The 18,798-nt window shown below is 44.3% G+C and overlaps 3 protein-coding genes across 10 annotated transcripts; 2 read left to right on the forward strand and 1 right to left on the reverse strand.

Moving 5' to 3' along the window:
• Nucleotides 1–1,410: 1,410 nt before the first annotated feature.
• Nucleotides 1,411–4,418, forward strand: nagk (N-acetylglucosamine kinase). Of its 3 annotated transcripts, none has more exons than XM_025008527.2 (10): nucleotides 1,411–1,492; nucleotides 1,791–1,875; nucleotides 1,942–2,083; nucleotides 2,168–2,309; nucleotides 3,040–3,150; nucleotides 3,239–3,351; nucleotides 3,432–3,519; nucleotides 3,594–3,691; nucleotides 3,789–3,867; nucleotides 3,959–4,418. In XM_025008527.2, exons 2-10 carry the CDS (start codon nucleotides 1,829–1,831, stop codon nucleotides 4,162–4,164), a joined length of 1,026 nt encoding a protein of 341 aa, XP_024864295.1. In that variant the 5' UTR covers nucleotides 1,411–1,492; nucleotides 1,791–1,828; the 3' UTR covers nucleotides 4,165–4,418. The 3 variants fall into 3 exon arrangements, with proteins under 3 accessions (XP_024864295.1, XP_017283543.1, XP_024864294.1); XM_017428054.3 differs by having other exon boundaries at nucleotides 1,420–1,492; nucleotides 1,985–2,083; XM_025008526.2 differs by having other exon boundaries at nucleotides 1,420–1,492; nucleotides 1,985–2,083; nucleotides 3,600–3,691.
• Nucleotides 4,419–4,581: 163 nt separating this feature from the next.
• Nucleotides 4,582–8,308, forward strand: LOC112450935. Of its 4 annotated transcripts, XM_025008525.2 has the most exons (9): nucleotides 4,583–4,731; nucleotides 6,032–6,166; nucleotides 6,237–6,320; nucleotides 6,398–6,566; nucleotides 6,641–6,691; nucleotides 6,777–6,917; nucleotides 7,500–7,566; nucleotides 7,647–7,764; nucleotides 7,845–7,958. In XM_025008525.2, the coding sequence occupies exons 1-9, from the start codon at nucleotides 4,708–4,710 to the stop codon at nucleotides 7,911–7,913; spliced, it is 858 nt and encodes a 285-aa protein (XP_024864293.1). In that variant the 5' UTR covers nucleotides 4,583–4,707; the 3' UTR covers nucleotides 7,914–7,958. The 4 variants fall into 4 exon arrangements, with proteins under 4 accessions (XP_024864292.1, XP_024864289.1, XP_024864293.1 ...); XM_025008524.2 differs by having other exon boundaries at nucleotides 4,582–4,731; nucleotides 6,777–6,803; nucleotides 7,647–8,308; XM_025008521.2 differs by having other exon boundaries at nucleotides 4,582–4,731; nucleotides 7,647–8,296.
• Nucleotides 8,309–8,568: 260 nt separating this feature from the next.
• paip2b (poly(A) binding protein interacting protein 2B) lies at nucleotides 8,569–18,722 on the reverse strand. 3 transcript variants are annotated; one of them, XM_017428056.3, is made up of 4 exons: nucleotides 18,577–18,722; nucleotides 11,551–11,717; nucleotides 10,853–11,035; nucleotides 8,569–10,380 (listed from the first exon to the last, which is right to left on the reverse strand). In XM_017428056.3, exons 2-4 carry the CDS (start codon nucleotides 11,704–11,706, stop codon nucleotides 10,324–10,326), a joined length of 396 nt encoding a protein of 131 aa, XP_017283545.1. In that variant the 5' UTR covers nucleotides 11,707–11,717; nucleotides 18,577–18,722; the 3' UTR covers nucleotides 8,569–10,323. The 3 variants fall into 3 exon arrangements, with proteins under 3 accessions (XP_017283545.1, XP_037832285.1, XP_017283544.1); XM_037976357.1 differs by lacking the exon at nucleotides 18,577–18,722 and adding an exon at nucleotides 18,402–18,570; XM_017428055.3 differs by lacking the exon at nucleotides 18,577–18,722 and adding an exon at nucleotides 16,054–16,211.
• Between the last annotated feature and the right edge of the window lie 76 nt (nucleotides 18,723–18,798).

The raw sequence follows: 18,798 nt of genomic DNA on the forward strand, positions 1-18,798 counted from the left end.
GTTGGTTTACAGAAAGAATAGCGGTATAAGAAGGATATACTTATTTAATCCCACCCTGTCTTTATCAATTAATAATTTATAGTGCTTGTTTAAAATATAAACTTCAGTACAATAACATATAGATCATACAAGCTACATAAAATAGACGTTATAACTATTATAATTGTTTCATGGTCCATTTTTCTATCTGTATTTATAATCACTCAGATATACTATTATTTATTTGTAGTCTTATTTTGAAATGCGAGCCGACATCCGGTCCTGACGTAGCTTTACGTAACTTGACGCAGCTCCTTTTCTCTCCACCCGCCTCCTCACTCTTGTGTAACTTCTTCCTTGATTTAACCTCTGACACAACTCACTTTCTTCAGTAATTGTTCTCAGAGTTTAAATAAACTCTAATTTATTTATGTTTTAAACCTTTGTTTGTGTTTGTGTAAATTTAGAAACATAAACTCAAAGTTAGTAAAGTTAGTGTTGGTGAGAACTCAACAGGGCATCACATAAACAGCAACATAGTTGTTATTCCCTGTGTTTAAAACATAAAAAACACTTTTTACCATGTTTCTGTTAACTCTTATTTCAGCTCCTGGATGGGTTCTGTTTAGAAATGTTTGCAGGAATTTTTATTTCTTGGCTGATATTGGCAAGTGAAGCTGCCCGGCAAACAAAATCTAATGTGTTGCAGATGCCTCCAGTTCCTGTTGGCTCTCGGTGAAACTGTGCTGTCTCAGGAGGTTTTAAATCTTAGCTGACATTATTTTGACACCAAACGTGGATTTTTAGATCATGAGTAATGAAACAAAATGTTCTTACGGTGGCCTGAGTTTCCTCTTATTCTGTTTTTGTCACTTCTTTTTTTTAGCTGTTTATATAGCCCTTAAGTTATCTTTGTTGTCACTGAAGCTATATTAAAACACACTGGGATTAAATTAAACGTAAAAAGGTTTAAAAAGACCACAGACAAAAGCAGGACAAAACAATATAAAGATAGTGTCTAAAGTCTTAAATGTGGCTAAAACCGAAATAGAAAAGAAACTAAGATGTTAAGTATCCCAAGTTAATAAATATACTCCAAGAACAATCATTTATTCTCCCTTAAAGTGCTGCATGTGATGAGAGTATGTTTCTGTATGTAAATAAACAAGAATAATGATATAGTTTGTGCACTTTTCTCTATATTCTGACTTGAAATTCTCATGATTTGTAATGTAAATAGTATTCACTCATGTTAGAGAGTGAGCTTGAATCTAAAAATAAAACATCAGCCCTCATATTTAGGCGTGTTGTTGTTTATTTACCTTTTACGCTGCAATCCTCCCGATTGACTTACATATAAGCACACCGCTGCCACCTACCGGCCGATGAGAGCCATTGCATGTTGGGAACTCTCGCGAGATTTGAGTTGCGGACGAGATTTGAACGTTCCATTTAAAGCTTCTACGTGGGACCAAAACAGGAAGATGGCACCGGTGTTCGGCGGAATAGAGGGGTAAGAAAAAGTTTAAATATGCAGGAAAATATTTATAATGTTAGTTTAATAACCCGTAGGACTAGATTTGTGTATATAGTTATCGTTTGCCATCGTTTTAGGGTTGTTATTTAGATAATTAAGCTCGTTTCAGTGGGATTTTTTTTTTCCAAAGCGGAAGTTTCGCGTGAAGCTCGTGATCATTTCTCACCCGGCCGGTTTAAAAGTGTTTTACTTTAACCCTGAATTTGACATAAATTTGTACGGATACGTTCTGTGTCTTTTATATGTATATTTTTCTGTGTTTTTTGCCATCCAGCGGAGGGACCCACTCCAAGGCGGTGCTGCTGTCCGGGGATGGGAGGGTCCTGGCGGAGGCAGCCGGGCCCTGCACCAACCACTGGGTGGGTGAGCAGCACAGGTGGTGATGGATGGAGGCAGGCTGGAGATAACACACGCTATCTTATCAGGCAGCTCATCTTATCAGGAAACGCTGCTCTGTGTTTGTGGCAGCTGGTCGGCGTGGACAAGTGTCTGGAAACCATCAACGACATGATCCGGAGGGCGAAGGTCCAGGCGGGGCTGGACCCGGACACGCCGCTGCGCTCCCTGGTGGGTCAGGTGGCGTCCTGACGCCGACTTGTTTTCAGGTTCAAACCGGTGTCGGCTGCTGACCTCTGACCTGTTGGTGTGCAGGGCATGTCTCTGAGCGGAGGGGACCAGAAGGACGCCATCGACAACCTGATCGCCGTCATGAAGGAGCGTTTCCCGACTCTCAGCCAGCACTACTCCATCACCACCGACGCCATCGGTGCCATGGCAACGGCCAGCGATCGGGGTATACCTGCTCTGTTTTTGTCTCCTTTGGCTACTTTTAGCTTTTAGCTACTGTTCTGATCATTTTAGCTTCTAGCTAATATTTTGCTACTTTTAGCTTTTAGCTACTGTTCTGATCATTTTAGCTTCTAGCTAACATTTTGCTGCTTTTAGCTACTGTTCTGAATATTTTAGATTCTAGCTAGCCTTTTAATACTTTATGCTAACCGTTTGCTACTTTTAGCTAGCCTCTTGATTATTTTAGCTTTTAGTTAACCATTTACTACTTATAATTTGTAGCTAACCTTTTGCTGTTTTAACTAACATTTGAATTCTTTTAGCTTTTACCTAATCCTTTGCTACCTTTAGCTAACATTTTGCTGCTTTTAGGAAACCCTTTTCTACTTTTAGCTAACTTTTTACTGCTTTAGCAAGCAGTTTTGATAACTTTTAGCTTTAGTCTTTTTAGCTAACCTTTTGCTGCTGAAGCTTATCTTTCGGCCCTTTTAGCTTCCATGATTCAGTTTCAGTTTCTTTCTTCTTATTTTCATAGAAAATGTTTCTTTTTTAGCTTTCTTTTATGAACCCTAAGGGAGGAAAATGTTTTGATGTTTAATCTTCGCCCACATTCAGCTGCTGCTTCCAGTTTCAGGAGGAGGTTTGATACTTTACCCCCTCAGGTGTGTCCGTGCAGGTGCGTCGCCTCGGAGATAACCTCACCATTATCTCCTCTCTGCTCCTCTCTCTCTCAGGAGGCGTCGTGTTGATTTCAGGGACCGGCTCCAACTGCAAGCTGGTCAACCCCGACGGCTCGCAGATCGGCTGCGGGGGCTGGGGTCACCTGATGGGAGACGAAGGGTCAGGTAACCGCGGAGACGGGACGCCGTACGCGCCGGCGGTTCATCTCTTCGTGTCACTTCAGCCGTGGTTGTTTTTTCTCCTCTCTCTCAGCCTTCTGGGTGGCTCACTTGGCTGTGAAAACGGTGTTTGACGCCAAAGACAACCTGGCGGCGCCTCCTCATGACATCACACGTGTCAGAGAAGCCATGGAGGAGTACTTCCAGGTCAGAACCACACGGAGAGAAACCTATTTAATCTTAAAATTAATAAATAATTTTTTAAAAAGTCTTTTTTTTGAGCTCAGGTGTCAGATCTGATGGGGATGCTGCCACACCTTTACAGAAACTTCCAGAAATCTTTCTTTGCTGGTTTCTGCAGGAAGGTGGCTGAAGGTAGGCGGCGCTTCGATTCCCACTTTAGGTGTTTTTTTAATTTATTTTTCTTTTTTAAGTATTTGTGTGAAAAGTTGCAGAAGCTGGAGACGCTCTGGGTCAGTACGTGTTCGCTCAGGCTGGGAGGGTCCTCGCTAAACACGTGGAAGCAGTTTTACCTTCAGCGCAGGAGGTAACCGGCTCACCTGGAAACATTTTTAAAGTGTCTGTTTCACGCCCCGAAAGCTGACGCATTCCTCCTCCTCCTCTTCTTCTTCTTTCCCGTTTAGCCTTTGTTAGGTGGTGACCTGGGGCTGCCCGTCCTGTGTGTGGGCTCCGTGTGGAAGAGCTGGCCTCTCCTGAAGCCGGGTCAGTGGGCCTGCAGCTGAAACACGAGCAGGAAGGATAAAAACGAAACCATCATTTATTTGTGTTTTTGTTTTTCTGTCCACTTCTTCAGGGTTCACTGAGGTCATGGAGGCGGCCGCGTCCTCGCCCCGGCTGAAGGGCCGTTTCCGTGGCTACTGCCTCCTGATTTTGCAGCAGTCCTCGGCCCTCGGAGGAGCCCGCCTCGGGGCTCAGAGTTCAGGGGCCTCCATCGATATGGATTACGCTGCTAACGCTAAAGTCTTCTACCAACATTCCTTCAGTGACAAGACCTCTTAGAGACTTTATAACTCATAAACCCCTTCAATTGTGGTTCTGTTTGAATGTTTTTTTTACATGATTTTGAGCTCAGATTCCAATAAAGACGGTGAAAATACTACGGGTGTTATCTTAGCCAGACAGCTTTTGTAACAATAGCTGCTGTGACTTTTTATCGTATCACTAAAACTGTTTTTGCACCTTTTTGATGATTCATTCCCCACTCATGATTTGTAATAAAATAAATAAATACAGTCCTGGTGATGCTGCAAAAACTTTGTGTGCTGTTGTAAATAATGTCTGAGCTGAAGTTGTTCTGAGATTAGATCAGGGAGGAGATTTAATCGTTGTTAAAGCAACACTAACTGTGGAGTTATTCATTGGCAGAACTGAGTGATGTCACCGTTTAGAGAACTTTAAATGGATAGAATGAGTTTGAAGTATTTTAATTGTAAACAATAGGAGAAATATTCCACTGGCTCTCACTTGGAGAGAGGCTGGCGATATTTCTCAGGGATTAAGCTTCGGCGCTGTGAGGTTTCTGCTGAGGAAAAGCCAAGAACCATGTTTCCGTGGGCTCGTGAAAAGGTAAAAACATTTTATTTAACATGTTTCTGCTCGTCTTTGATTTGAAATGTGTACTTACTACTTGTTCAATTTGTGTGCTTTGAACTTAAAAAAAAAACAGAAAAACAATTTGCATATTTGTTTATTAGATAAAACCCTAAAGAATAAGGCTGTAAAAGGTAAAACAATGCATATGAACTTACTGTAAAATGCTTTGTTTACTTTTAAACCTGCGTCGATAATGTTTGACCACTAGGGGGCAGCACAAACAGCAACATCACCCATAAAAGATCAAGTTTACAGCTGATTGTTTAAAAACAGTTTCCAAAGAATTTCGTAAGTACATAATGAAGAGGTGTCAATTAGTGAATATAAATGTGTTAAAGTTCGTGTCTTTAGAGTTTTGTTTTAGATCACCGTCATAATTTCCTGTTAATTTCCTGTTAAAACATATTAGCGGTTCAGTGACGTTGCTAGCTAAAAAGCTGGTTGTACGAGCAGGAAACTCAAGACGTTTGATCGTTTTAAGACCATTTCCAAAGCTTATTGTTTATAAACATCATGTTAAATTGTATTTAGTATCATGTTGTTCATATAAATCCATTAGTAAGCGTCCTTTTAGAGTTGTTGTTTTTTTTGTTTTCATTTGAGACCATTAGCAAGCGGCTAATGGCGATGCTAGTTAAAAAGCTAGTTGAACAAACAGCAAACCAACAATAATTTTCAACTTCAGCAGCAAACTAAGACTTGGTGTTAATTTTACACTCTTTCTAAAGAGTTTTGCTTTTATCACACCACGTTAAAGATGTATGACACTGTGTTAATATAAATCCATTAAATATAGTCATTTTAGAGTTTATTTTCGACTTTTAGCATTGTAGCGGCTAAAAAGCTGGTTGAACTATCAGAAAACTAAAGTTAAGTTTTAATTTTACAAAGTCTTTTATCTAATTTAGTTATCATTTTATGGCAAGGCTTTATTTAAATAAAATTACTAAATATACTAGTTTTCCACATGCATGAGTCATGAAGTGGAGGCTCATAGATGATTAAGTTGCTTTAAAAATGGTTGTTTATACTATATTTCTATATTTAAAAGAATAAAAAAAATTAGATAAACTAATAAAAAATGGTATTGTGGATGTTAAAACTATGGGTTTATCATAATGTCCCTGTTTAAAGGCAGTTTTTGTATATTTAAACTAGATATATAGGAGCAAAATTCCCCTAAAATCTAAGAAACGGTCAATTATAAGACTGTTCACATCTAGTTGTCCACACAAATGTGAACTCTTGTTGAAAAGCTCTTCTTTTCCTCCAGGCTGGTGGAGTGAGTCCTTCGGAGAACTTCGTCACCACCTACCAAAGGGACTATAAACCCATGGAGGACCGGCAGCCTCGGCTGAAGGCCAGAACCGAAGCCAGACCAGCTCCTGGACTTTCCAGCTTGTCTCAGGTTGGACACATTCATCTCTGGAGTGACAAGAGACGTCTCCTCTGTTAACGTTTGTGTTCGTCTTTTATAGGCTGAACGTGAAACCTGGCCCATGTTAGTCCAACACTTCTACAGAACGGTCAACAGCAGCAACGGTTCAGGCGCCGGCCCGCAGGTGAAGCAGGCGCTCGCTGAAACCATCCCGGTGAAACCCATCTGTTCCTTCGTGACGCTCTGCCCTCTGTTTCCCAGCATCCCTCTGGTACTGCCTTTCCCGCCTTCCTGCCCTCCCTCGGCACCTTGACTCCTTCCTTTTCTGAGGCCGCTGGGGGTGTCGGCTTCACCCTGAAGGAGGCGGCGGCAGCGCAGGAAGCGAGGGCTGCCATGGAGACCAGGCTTTCTTTTGATGCGTCCAGCGCAGGTAAGTGGGTTTGCTTCTGCAGTGGAAAGAGAGGCGAGCCCAGAGACATTCAGACTGCTCTCTTCTGCTGACAGGAAACGTGTTGAAGCAGCTCGAGTCGAAGGACGGCGTTCAGTACCAGGAAGGTCAGAAGGCTCATCATCGGTTGGAGCAAAACTTGACTTACAGTTTGAGTCAAACGAGTTCAAAACGCATATTTCTTTCTCGCAGGTGTGATTCTGCTGGCACCGTGCACAGGTGCGATTAGCTGCGAGCACTTCCTGCGAGTTCTTGCTGGAGAGGCCGGACCCCAGTCCCTGCTCGGCCTGCCGGTGGCCTTGAGTCCCTTCGTCGCACCGAGTCAAAACCGAGGTGCTGCAATCTGCCGCACCTTAAAATGACCTCCTTCGCCTGCCGTAGACAGCTCTTTGAACGACCTCAGCTGGAAGGAGTGGCTTCACTCTGACTGAACCGATGAGCTAATACGAGACAAAACTAGACCGAGCAAACAGCAGCGGCAGCAGTTTAGCATTTCCTTCCTGTAAGAATATTCTGAGATTTCTCACATAGACGCAAAGTTTACAGCGATCTAGAGGGTCTATAAGTTAGTCTTCGTGTATCAAACAGTGATGTTTTTGCACCTGAACATGTTTTGGGACAACGGTAATTTGCTTTGATGTCGCTCCCCGCTCTGACTAGGCTTTAGCTCATCGGTCCAATCAGAATTAAACTCCGTTTCTCCAAACTCAGGTCATTCAAAGAGCTGTCTACAGGAGGTAAGATGTTAACTGTTCAGTGTTTGTCAGTGAAATCTTGCAGAATATTTGGACGTCACAAGAAAGTGAAAACACTTCTTTCTATCGTACACTGATAAGTTTTGTATTAAAGTTCTTACAGAAGAATTTAAAGCTCCGTCTTGAGAAATCTCAGTAAATATTTTATTTATTTTTTTAGATGATGTTGAAAGCTGGCAGAGCTGCTGGAGCGGCTGGAGTCCGGTTGTGGACCTGCAGCTCAGTCGGTGAGTCTCCCACAGATCCGGCCTTCGTTCAAAACGTCCTGACCGCGGTTCTGACGCCATCTCGTCCCTCTGGTCTCCAGCTGTGGACGGAAACCCGAGCGTCCCGGCGGCGGCAGCGGCAGCCTTGAGAAGCCGGTTGTCCCTGCCGGCAGGAAGCATCAGTACCGGACGGAGTACGGGGATAAGTTCACCGCCGAGGTGAAGACGGAGCCGTCAGCAGAACCTCCCCCTGCGTCCCCCGGACTTTCTACCCACCACGTCTTTGTGTCTCTCCTCAGTGGGCTCAGCCTGGACGTTGGCAGATTTACTTCCCTCCCTGCCGCAGGAACCGCCGTCCATCAGGCTGAGAAGCTTCCCCCGTCTGAGATCAATACACAGCTAAGAAAACCAAAGTTGTTTCTTTTTTCTCCTCAGTGTCAAATCAGGACGTCTTTATCGGGGGGGACAAACTCTTCCAAAAACAATATGGCGGTCAAGGCTGGTTTGTCCTCAGCTGTCTCGTTGGGAGTCATAACAGAAACTGACAGCCATGAAGAGATGGGATTTAAACTCGTGTGACTCGTCGTCTACGAAGGGAGCGACGACTAAATGGTTCGAACGGGACGAGAAATCTGCATTTTCACTGAAAACTGAGCCGAGATCTGCTGAAGGAGCTGAGATCTGGTGTTAAAGCAATGAAAACAGGAGCTAAATAGTTCAAATTTGCCAAAATAAAAGAAAAATTAGAAAAAAAAAGAAGCTAAAATCAGCACAAAAAACAAACTGCTAAAAAGCTAAAATTAGAAAATCAAATGCTCAAAGTAACAAAACTGCTAAAAGTTTAATTTGTGAAAACTGTAGCAAAACAAATGGTAAAATTAGCAACAGCAGCTAAAAGCTAACAGTGGAGAACAGCTGAAGTAGGTTTTTAAGTAGCCAAAGCCTTGAAGAGTTAAACCAGCTGAAAGTGTCCCAAAGCGACAAAAATCCAGAAAAAAAAAAAAAAAGACGACATGCATCATGTTTGTCTTTAACATCTTTATTTGTCTTTTTTCATTATTTTTATTTGTATTGAAATTCATACTGTGTCTTCTGAAGAATTTTTTTTTTTCCTTTTCCTTTTTTAAAACGGCTTCTGTCATCTAAGTCGAAACAAAAACAAAACAAAAAAATCACCAAAAATGATTTTATGTTGTACAATCCACCTGGCGGACATTCCCTCATTGGCTCCACCGGGGCGCCATCCGACAACGAGCTGTGGTCCAACACCGGCGCGAGGAAGTTCCCCTTCAAACCCCAAAACCCCGAGAAGCAGCGGGGCTTCCCGTCCGATCCGTTTAACGTCCGCGTTAACGCCAGGAAGTTAAATTAAACATCACCACAAACGAGAAGATCTGACAATACTGAACCCGTCTGAAGGCTTCTCGCAGATTTCCCACCGACTTACATTTTATTATTATTATCTTTAACAAGCATGACACTCACAAATAAGATGGTACGCTTTAGAAATCCCAGACCACAAAGAATTATGGTTTAAAAGCAGAACTTCCTTTAAAGAAAAACAAAACAAAACGAAGAGAAACTTGTCCTCAGGCGGGACAAAGAGAACGACAACGATGCAATACTGTCCGCCACGCTGACCGGACTGAACGGACGACCCCCAGTAGGAACCAACAACCCATCAAAAAAAAAAAAAAGCGTAGAAAATAAAATTAATCTGAGAACCTTATCTGGATATGGACACTTGGATCTGATGCTGCTCCAGCAGAAAGCAGCGGCGGCTGCGTTTCAGACCGAACGCCGCCCCCCCCCCGTAACAAAACAACTTAAATGACGAAGATGCGCCGCAGAAAACATCAAACTGAGGATTAAAAGTTAACTTCGGCTAACTCAAACTCGACTAGATGCATGATTCAGACGTTAGACACCTCCGCTCCCATCGGCTGGACACAAAATAAATCTGGATTTCCACATAACATCTGGGGGGGATAAAAATAAAATAAATTTCTTCTCCGTAATTACAACCCGTCCAACGTCTGGTCTGAAGACTTGAAATCAACGGCCGAGCGGGGCGAGGTCTGCGTTTCGGTTTGGAACGGAGCCGCCGCGGGTACAAACTAACAGAAACCTGCAGAGCCGTTGTGACGTCACTGTGACGCGAATTAATACAAATGATGCGTTGGGCGAAGCGGCAGCCGGAACCCGGCGGAGTCCCCTTAAATGTTTGTCCCTCTCTGACCTCGCTGTTACAGAAACCCCTCGACCGGCTGGCGTCTTTGTGTGTTCCCCTAATTTGAAAAAGTAAAAAGAGTCGCGTTAATCTGAATAAATCTGAGCTGTAAACTCTCTGGGTTCGAGTTTTGTTTTTTTTTTTGACCTGGCGTCACTCCCGGGTAGCTGCCACAGTTCAAAGGGGACTACGCCGAGACCTGTGCGCTTCGCCAACGCCGGCGTCGCCTGAAATGCGATGATGAGCTGACGCCTGCGGTGGGGGCGGTGCTGGTGCCGCCCCCCCTGACCCACCCCTCCCCCGACCCGTGTTAACAGAGTCCCTCAGTTTACAAGAAAAAAAAACAAAACAAAAAAAGATTAAAGAGAAAAAACAAACAAAAGAAGAAAAAGAAATCCCCTCACCCCCCGACTGGGCCTGCCGGCACGCCACTGACTTCAGGTGTGTATGCGTGTGTGTGAAGTGTGTGCGGCCATGGCCGTAAGAGTCTCTGAGAGTGTGCGAGGGCTCATGTGTGCATGGAGGCTCCATGGGGGTGAGGGGGACTCCTAATATTTCTTTCCTGGGACGAACTCCTTCGCTTCAGGATTCAAAATGCTCTTCCTCTGCGGAGAGAAGAAGAAACTTTAAACACAGCGGGTTAGGGTTAGACTGACAGACGGTAGCCAGAACTTGAAGTAAGCTAAAGTCAAAAACTAAACATCAGCAAAGCTGTAGTCAACAGCTAAACATTAGCAAAGCCGTGGCTAAAAGCGAAGCGTTAGCAAAGCTAAATGTTAGCAAAGCCAGAGTCAACAGCTAAGCGTTAGCAAAGCCGTGGCTAAAAGCTAAATGTTAGCAAAGCCGTAGTCAACACTAAGCGTTAGCAAAGATGTGGCTAAAAGCTAAACATTAGCAAAGCCGAAGCTGTAAACTCAAATCAGCGAATATTTCTGAGGATATTTTTATATAAATAAAGTTAAATAATTCAAAAAGTACAAATACTAAAATTAAATCCTGCTCCTCTTGATGAAGCTGAAGGTTTCGATGTTCGGCTGGTTCAAGCAGAAGAACGGGCGCAGAGACGGTTGGACTCACCGCCACCTCCTCCACGTTGCTGTGGTGATCGCTGACCGACAACCCGTTGAGTTGCTGCTGCAGTTGCCCCACTCCCTGGTTGTTGAGGTCGCGTGAAGGGATGAACCAGTCCTGGTCTTCCTCCTCCAGCATCTCCTGGAAGCAGCGCTCCAAGAAGTCCTGCTCCAACAGCTCCTCCTCCACCTGAGGGGAACAAAAACGAACCCCGTTAGGCGACAAGGACGTTCTTTTCTCACAGAATCTGTCCAAATCGGCACAAACGTTCTGCATTTATTCTGCAGGACGTTAGACATTCTTCTTAAAAGAACACAGCAGAATGATTTGTCTGTAAAAAAAAAAAAATCATCTTTTGGAACCACAAGATCTCTGGGAAAAACGCAGACTGGACGGATGAGAACAGGACTGAGGAGGCACTGACGCCTCGTAGCAACTGTCAGGCACGGTAGTGGGAGGCTGATGGTGACAGTGAACTCCTCCTGCATTAGCTGAGGCCACCTGTCTGACAGCGGTCCCAAACGCAGCAGTGAATCTACAGCGGAACGGGACAGAATTGAGGAGCTGCAGCCGTCCGGTCGGACTCCAGACCTCAGAGTCCGGCGCTACGGCGGGACTTTCAGAGCTCTACTTAGAAGTTATCGCCGTTAAACGTGTGCATTCTCGTAGCTCCTGGCGCCAGGAAACCCGCGGCGGGAACGTACCTGTCTGTTGTACTCCTCCTCGTTCTCCATCCACATGTACTCGGCAAACGGGTTGGCGTCGGGGCTCTCTCCTGCGTGCCCATTGGCCACGGGCTCTTTCCCTTCCTTCCCCGGAGCTCCGCCTCCCGGCGTGTTGGCGAACTCTGGACCGCTCATCTCAGCTGGCTCTGAGCGAAGAAGCACAGTTACACAAGAGTTACCGCCGGAGCTTGGGGGTCTCTTTGTAAACACACACAAGTCTTTACTGATTTTATATCATTTATTTAAAAAGAAAACAAACAAATCTTGATTAAAAGCGAGGAGCTGGTCAAATAAAACAGCTGGGCATGATCCCGGTCGGGGAGCTCATTTGAGTCAAAACTGCAGCGCGGCTAAACAAAGCCGAATTCTAAACAAAACCTTCGGCGTTTCTTTTTACACGCGGCTGTTTTTGCAGGAAGGCCAGCAGCAGCGCTGCAGGAAAACAGCTGCGTTTTATTATTAACCAGAGTCCAGACAAACAGCTCCGTTAACAAACATCAGGAGGCTCGAATCAGTTTGTTTACGCTGATAAATACGCCACAAAGACTTCAAACTTGCTTGAATTTAGGGGAAATTTGAAAATAAACCAACTAAAACATGAAAGAGAAGAGCATAAACCGTCCACAACCGGTTTAATTCAGGCGGAACGTGGCTCAGCTGACTCATTTTTTTTTGTCCCGGAGCAGCAGAGACGCATCGATCAAACATCTGCAGCCCGAACGCAGACGTGTCGTTAAAAATGACTCCGCCGATGAAGTGGGACGGGCCCCGACTTCAGAGCACGCCGCCGCTCGTCGTTCAACAACTGCGGACCGCTGCACATGATGCAACGGAGGCGAGTCACGGCACGCGATCCTCTGCGTGATGCAACGCCGACGCGGTGGCAGGCAACCGCACACGTCTGTCTCCAGACACGTTCGGCTGATGTGGGAGCTCAGCAGAGATTACCTGAAGGAAGCACTGCTTGTTTGTTTTACATTAAGAGAACTTTTAATCTTTCTGTATTTTTACACCTTTTCCTCCCAGAGCCGCCGACTTCAGCAGATGACGCCTTGAAAGAGAAAGGTTTTTTTTGTAGAGGAAGTGAAAAAAGAAATGGAACTTCCCCTCCTCTCTCCAAATCCAAACATTCCCATCTAAAATTAAAATTACCTCAAAAAAGGTATGACGTCACACATTTATTTCCAAACAACAAAAACTTTCTTTAATCCCGCCTGACTTTTCCATTCGCAGGAACCAGACGCAACACCGGGTTAATAATAGATTTGTTTTACTGCGGGAGGAATCCTTCGACAACAGATCAAAATAAAAACGCGTTCCCTGAAGGAACGAGGCCACCTCACGCGCCAAAACAACCAGGGGGTGACTCTCAGCTACTACCACACCAGGTTTCAGCTCCATATCTGTGAAAATGATCCGCTTTTAGACATTTTTGTGTTTCCTAAATAAGGTAGCATCTCACTGGGGAGAATCCAAAATGTCTAAAAAGTTTTTTTGAATGAGTCAGAGGCTCCGAGGCTTGAATTTTGTTTTAAAAAAAAAACAACCTGTGACAAATATTCTCTCAAAGTTGTCATCATCGTCGCAGGCCTCTCCACCCCTCTGTTAAGTTTCTGTAATTCTAGAGCCGACCTCACCTGCTCACACCTGCAGGAGAAATCCTCTCCGAAAGAAAACACACAAGGCTCAACGCGGGCGACAAAATAACGCGCGCAAATCGGCGAACACGTAAAAACATCCGGATATCCAAGGAACCGGCTGCTCGAAACGTGGCCAGTTTCAGCGAGACAGCGACACTCCGAGTACGTTCTCAGCTGAATCCTTGGGTGTGGCAGCCATCTTGAATCGAGTTGACTCCAAAAGCTACATCCGATCATGACTTTTTGGACATTTGTTCAAATCTGTCAAATGGCTCCTGAGATATTTCCGCTAAGAGGCAAACAAATGTGCACGCAGATTAAAAAGATCCTCGTTTGGGAGATTAAATATGGCCGAACATCCTGGTCGCGAGCTTTTCTCCTGAAAGTTTCTAATCTTGTCTTCTTATGTAGAATAAAATTAAGACTCGTCCTGACTCACATCGAAACAAATGAAGGGTAGAAAATAAAATAAAAAAGGTAAAAAGAGTCCACCAACAGCACTGGATCCTGCCTGATTGTTCCAAGAACTCACAGAAAACCTGACATTCCCAACGACACGTTTCTGTCTCGCACCTTGCGGCCCATCCGAGCGGCGTTTTGACCCGAAGCGGGCCTCGCCGCCGTCCGCAGCAGCTCGGATGAACACGTGTAACCTAAGTAGGTTAGTGGACTAAGAGGCGACGCGTCTGCGAGCAGCAATAAAGAAGTCTAATTATCCAGTGTGGGGGCTTACACAACAAACAGGTCAGGCGGGAGCGAAAGGACGCCGTTTTTTTAAAGACCGCGTTCACAGCCCAGGCCGCGGCAATCAAAGTTTTATGATGCAGTTAAAAGAGAAATGAACTGAAAACAACAAGCAGTGGAGAATCCAGAAATTAACCAACAAAGACATCCGTTTTTCTTTTGATTTTTAGAAATCAGAGCAGCTGATAGACAAACACACATTTTTGACCAATAATTGATTTTCCATTTAACTAAATATAACAATAATCGCTCCCAGAAACCTGATATTTGATTATTTAAATAAATATGTGTTTAAAAACAACTTTTAGAAGACTTTCTTTACTTAAACATATATAAATGAGCTTCAGTGAGCTGGTTGGAGCGGCTGCAGCTTCAGTTTACAGTTTGTCGGCTGCAGGTTTGTAAAAACGTGGCCAATATTAGCCAAATAAATCGCTCCCCGTCGACAAAATTTCCCTACTTTAATGACATTTTTCAAAAGGTCTAGATACGTTCAGGGGTTGTCCTCGGGCGAGACTCGGAGGAGCGGCGTCACCGCGGGCATCTCCCTTTCCCTCCCCGTCATTCCAGGACGCCGGAGCTGCAGTTGTTGTGAATCTGCTGCAGCGCAAAGACTCGTAAAAAAACGTGCGTCCAAAGTGTTTGTGAGAAAGACTTCCTGTAGTCCCTTTACAGAGTCTTCGTTAAGACACCTGTGCTGCCGTCCACAGGTGAACCAGAGGACCAGCTGAGCGCCAGATAGACATTTTACTACAACAGCAGGTCTGAACATCACACAAATCTAATTAACCTATAAAAAATTAAAATAAAAAAACTCCACAGACTCTCAGAGAAGATCTGTGCCTCAAAAACACACAGATTATGACTCCTGTTCAGATAAACAGTTAATATTTCGCATTTAAAAAAAGGCACAAACGTCAAAAATCTGCTGGTTTTATCTGTTTTTGTTACAAAAACTCACATTTCCTTCTCCTCTTTGACTCTTATTTTCTTACACCCAAATCCTGAGGAAACCCACTTTATTATCCGACAACAACAAAACACAAGTTTACATAAGTCGTTTGGACTCTTTCGGACAGATTGGAGTACTTGTTTTGTAAAACAACATTAAATATTTACAGAATAACACCAATAACTCAAACAGCCACACTTGTAATCATGGCTAAAATGTCCTAATAAGTCTACTTTCTCCCTTAAATGAGCCAGACTTCCAGATAAAACCTTTATTTTCGTCAGGTGGTTAATAATAGTTAGAGTTTAGTGCAACAGTTAGCATTAATAAGCTGGGTGACCAGTTGCTGTTTGGAGTATGACCCTCAACTACTACCACGCTTCGTTTTTAGCTAAGGACACCTAGCTGTGGCGGCCATGTTGCACAGAAACGACCCCAAATGCTAATGAGCTGTGGGTGCAGACCCGGTGGTTGCTGCCCGAGTTTCATTAAAATCCGCACGCTGGTTCGTGAGATATTTTGCTAACAGACAAGCTTCAAACACTCCCCCAATCGCCGTCTTCGCCTTCCGCGGCGGGCGATAATAAAGCCGTGGAAACAGGCGGGCTCCCACGGTGCTTACGAAACACCCGTTTGTGACAGGCGGGCGGGTGACGGCTAACAGCCAGGTGCGCGTTTTGTAACGACGGCTTAGCCCCGGTTATGCTAGGAGGCCGGAGGTCCAGAAAGTAGACGGAGCCCGCCGCGCTGTCAGTGAACGCGGCCTAAGGTGAGCGACAACAACAAAGAGTAAAAACGGCAGCCGCTTTCGGAAAGCTGGCTAATTTTTTTATCTAAAAATAAAAAATAATAAAGCGCAGAACCCGTTTCACCTCGAGTTAAAACAAAAACACGACAGAGCGATGCAACGCACCTGGTTTTAGAGGAGGAACTCCATTTTCAGTTAAATATCCGAGGCCAAACAAAAGTGGGCTCCGCCGCCTGTTAGCACGCTGCTACAGCATGGCAGCGTCCCCGAAAGCGGGTCAACAAAACAAGCCATCCCGATTACAACACACCTTCACGACGAGGCGCGCGCGCCCGCACAAGCAAACGCGAGGACGTCCTTTTTTCTTAAATCTATTTATAAATCAAGGTTAAACTCACCTGGCATCGTACTGTCGGGTGTTCAGCCTCGAAGCGCGACGTTTTCTGGAGCTCGAAGTGCAACGACGAAGAGCGCTTCTCGCTCGCTAGCTTCGCGGTGACGGCGCAAGCTGCTAAAGTCCCCGCTAGCCTCCGCGCTGCCGTTACGGAGCTCGCTCGCGTCACGTGGTCTGCTGACGCGTTCACGGACTTTATAGCAGCCCCGGACATGTCACGATTCTTCTGGAAACGAACGCCTGTTTCATATATATTTTTAAATTTTTTTGGCCGTGAAAGCAGTTTTTTTTTTGATAATCTTTCTGAACACTGTGTTTTTTTAACGTCTACATAAATAACTTTAGTAAAAAATAATCTTGTTTGGACACGGTGTGATTTACTTCTTATCATGCGGCGCGATGACAGACAGTTCTGTGCAGAAGTCTTGAATCGTCATCCATTTTCTTTATGCTTCGCTTTCAAGGAGCATGACTTCATTGCTACCTTTTCAGGAGGTCAGCATTTCTTTGGGATTCTTTTGCTGGTTTTTCTGACCACTTTTAAAGGGATGTTCCTGTCGTTTGTGAAGCTTTTTAACTTCGACCACTCAGACTCTGTACGTTTTTATAGGGACCTAAGTGATTAATCTGATGACATCCCTTTAGGTGAATAAAAGTTTAACTAGCACTGCATCAGCTCGTCTGGTACAAATGGTAGACACTGTTGAAAATATTAAACAAACTAAGATTGTTCTACCTAATGGTAATCACTTCATTAAGTCTGCATATCAACAAGCGGTACGCAGATATCCCCCGTTGCTCAGGGTCTTAAATATTGAATGTTTTTAGTTTTCCTTGAACAGTGACACAAATATCTGTCCTTCAGTGTTAACACTTAAGGACCAAGACTCAAACAGGCTGACAGCATTTTAGAGCGTGTTTGTGTATGTTTCCGATCCACTCAAACTACCAAACTGTATTTTCCAGACTATAAGGCGCACTTAAAAACCTTCAATTTTCTCAAAAAACGGCTTATAGTTTGGTGCGCCTTATATATGACAAAAATTCAAAAATGGACTGTTCATTGACAGTGCGTCTTATAATCCAGTGCGCCCTATAGTGCAGAAAATGCGGGAAGTTTACGTTGCGTCTTTGCCGATAAGGATTTGTTAGAAGGACAGATTTAACTCGCGTCCTGGTGATTTTTATCTGCCATCGGGCGCAACGATGGAGCCGTAGATGAATCTCTGGTGACTCCAGTCATCGAGGGAACTCTGCGTTCCAGTTTTTATTTGGCTTTAAAGTGCAGTTTCCTCAAACGAACGGGGTGGCCGGTTTACACACATTTCTATGTTTGTATATATTTGGCGGTGGTCATTTCATCTTTTGACGTGGCAGCCCAACTTTCCATAGTGACCCTACTTATACCTAGACGCAGCCGCACACCAAAATGGAAGTCGGTACATGGCTTATTTTTGAAGTTATCCAGCTCACGAGATGAGCCAGACCGACAGGAAATAATAACTGTTGCAACTGGCTTTTAGTAATATTAATAATAACAATAAAAGATTCTCCAAAAGGTTGTTTTGTTTACCTCTTTAAACGTTATTAATGACCATTATACAAAAGGTGTAGCACTGCTTTCGTTTCCAATAGCTTTAAACTGAAATCGTCTCGGCTCTGTTAGCAGTCGGAGTGTGTGTTGAGGACGACTCTCAGCTACCACCTCACCGACATCTTTATAAGTTGAAGCGATTTTTGTAAGTTAGCGGCTCCTTTCTGGGAGTGTCGTTAAAGTCCGTTCAGTTGTTCGTGGGATATTTTGCTAAAGCTTTAAATAAAGGAACACGCAGCCCCTTTTTGCTGTTGGCACCGGGACACAAACATAAAAAAAAAATTTAAAATGTATTTTTTCCTCAACTCACAACATAATGCACAACTGTCACCACTTATTTACTAACAATTATGTTATACAAAACAGTGTGGCGATTTTCCCAAAATAAGGAGGATAAAACTTAATTATTATTTATTTAAAACTAACTAACTGTGCTGTGACGAGGCCCTCGGAGCTCGCCAGCCGTCGGATTGTTGAAAATCGGAGCTCGCAGGCGGGTACGTGAACGTAGCACGCGAACAAACATCCGCCGCGCTGTTTTCCGCTTCTCCATCACACAAACGCCTGCGTGGCTTCGTGAATTAACAACAACAACCACAAAAAAAGCATTTCTGACAGCGAATTAAAAAAAAAGTCAAACCTGCCAACCTTCTTAGGGCTTTTAAACTGACACGACGGACTCTCATAAAGTCGTCTGTTGAGGAATAATTAACAGTTTCTCGGCTCTAAACGTGGCTTAATCGGCCGTTTCCACTCACCTCTGACCTCCCGAGCTGACTTACAGCCGTCATTTACCGTTGAAATAAACGTGGGTTCACGCTTAAGTTGCACAGTTTGAAGTGAATAACGCTGCTTGGGAGTTTTCAAAGCCTGTCTCGCTGCCGTTTCTGTGAAGCTAGCTTCCTGTTTTCTCCGCACCAGATGGATACTCACCGCCGAACTTCGAGCTCGACCGGGGGGGCAATCTGAAAACCAGCTGTCGGTGGGGGGGGGGTGGAGAGGGGGGCAAACGGACCGAAAACTACGCTACGGAGAAACTATTCCGGTTGTCTTCAACACAACACGCGGGGAAAACTACACCCTCAGTTTTCTCGTGTTGTTTCACTGAAAAAACGCTCAAATTTCCAGTTTTTCTGCCTGAAACGCTGAGCGAGA

This window comes from Kryptolebias marmoratus, linkage group LG7, assembly GCF_001649575.2.
Source record: "Kryptolebias marmoratus isolate JLee-2015 linkage group LG7, ASM164957v2, whole genome shotgun sequence".
NCBI classification, from domain to species: Eukaryota; Metazoa; Chordata; class Actinopteri; order Cyprinodontiformes; family Rivulidae; genus Kryptolebias; species Kryptolebias marmoratus.

Coding starts and splice junctions, on each gene's coding strand:
- LOC112450935 (XM_025008521.2), top strand. CDS start 4,708: ATGTTTCCGTGGGCTCGTGAAAAG. Junction 6,692..6,776: donor CGGCGTTCAGTACCAGGAAG/GTCAGAAGGCTC, acceptor TCTTTCTCGCAG/GTGTGATTCTGCTGGCACCG. Junction 7,567..7,646: donor GTGGACCTGCAGCTCAGTCG/GTGAGTCTCCCA, acceptor TCTGGTCTCCAG/CTGTGGACGGAAACCCGAGC.
- nagk (XM_017428054.3), top strand. CDS start 1,464: ATGGCACCGGTGTTCGGCGGAATAGAGGG. Junction 1,876..1,984: donor GGCCCTGCACCAACCACTGG/GTGGGTGAGCAG, acceptor TGTTTGTGGCAG/CTGGTCGGCGTGGACAAGTG. Junction 3,692..3,788: donor TTTTACCTTCAGCGCAGGAG/GTAACCGGCTCA, acceptor TTTCCCGTTTAG/CCTTTGTTAGGTGGTGACCT.
- paip2b (XM_017428055.3), bottom strand. Junction 11,036..11,550: donor AGGAGGAGTACAACAGACAG/GTACGTTCCCGC, acceptor TGTTCCCCTCAG/GTGGAGGAGGAGCTGTTGGA. Junction 10,381..10,852: donor GCAACGTGGAGGAGGTGGCG/GTGAGTCCAACC, acceptor TTCTCTCCGCAG/AGGAAGAGCATTTTGAATCC.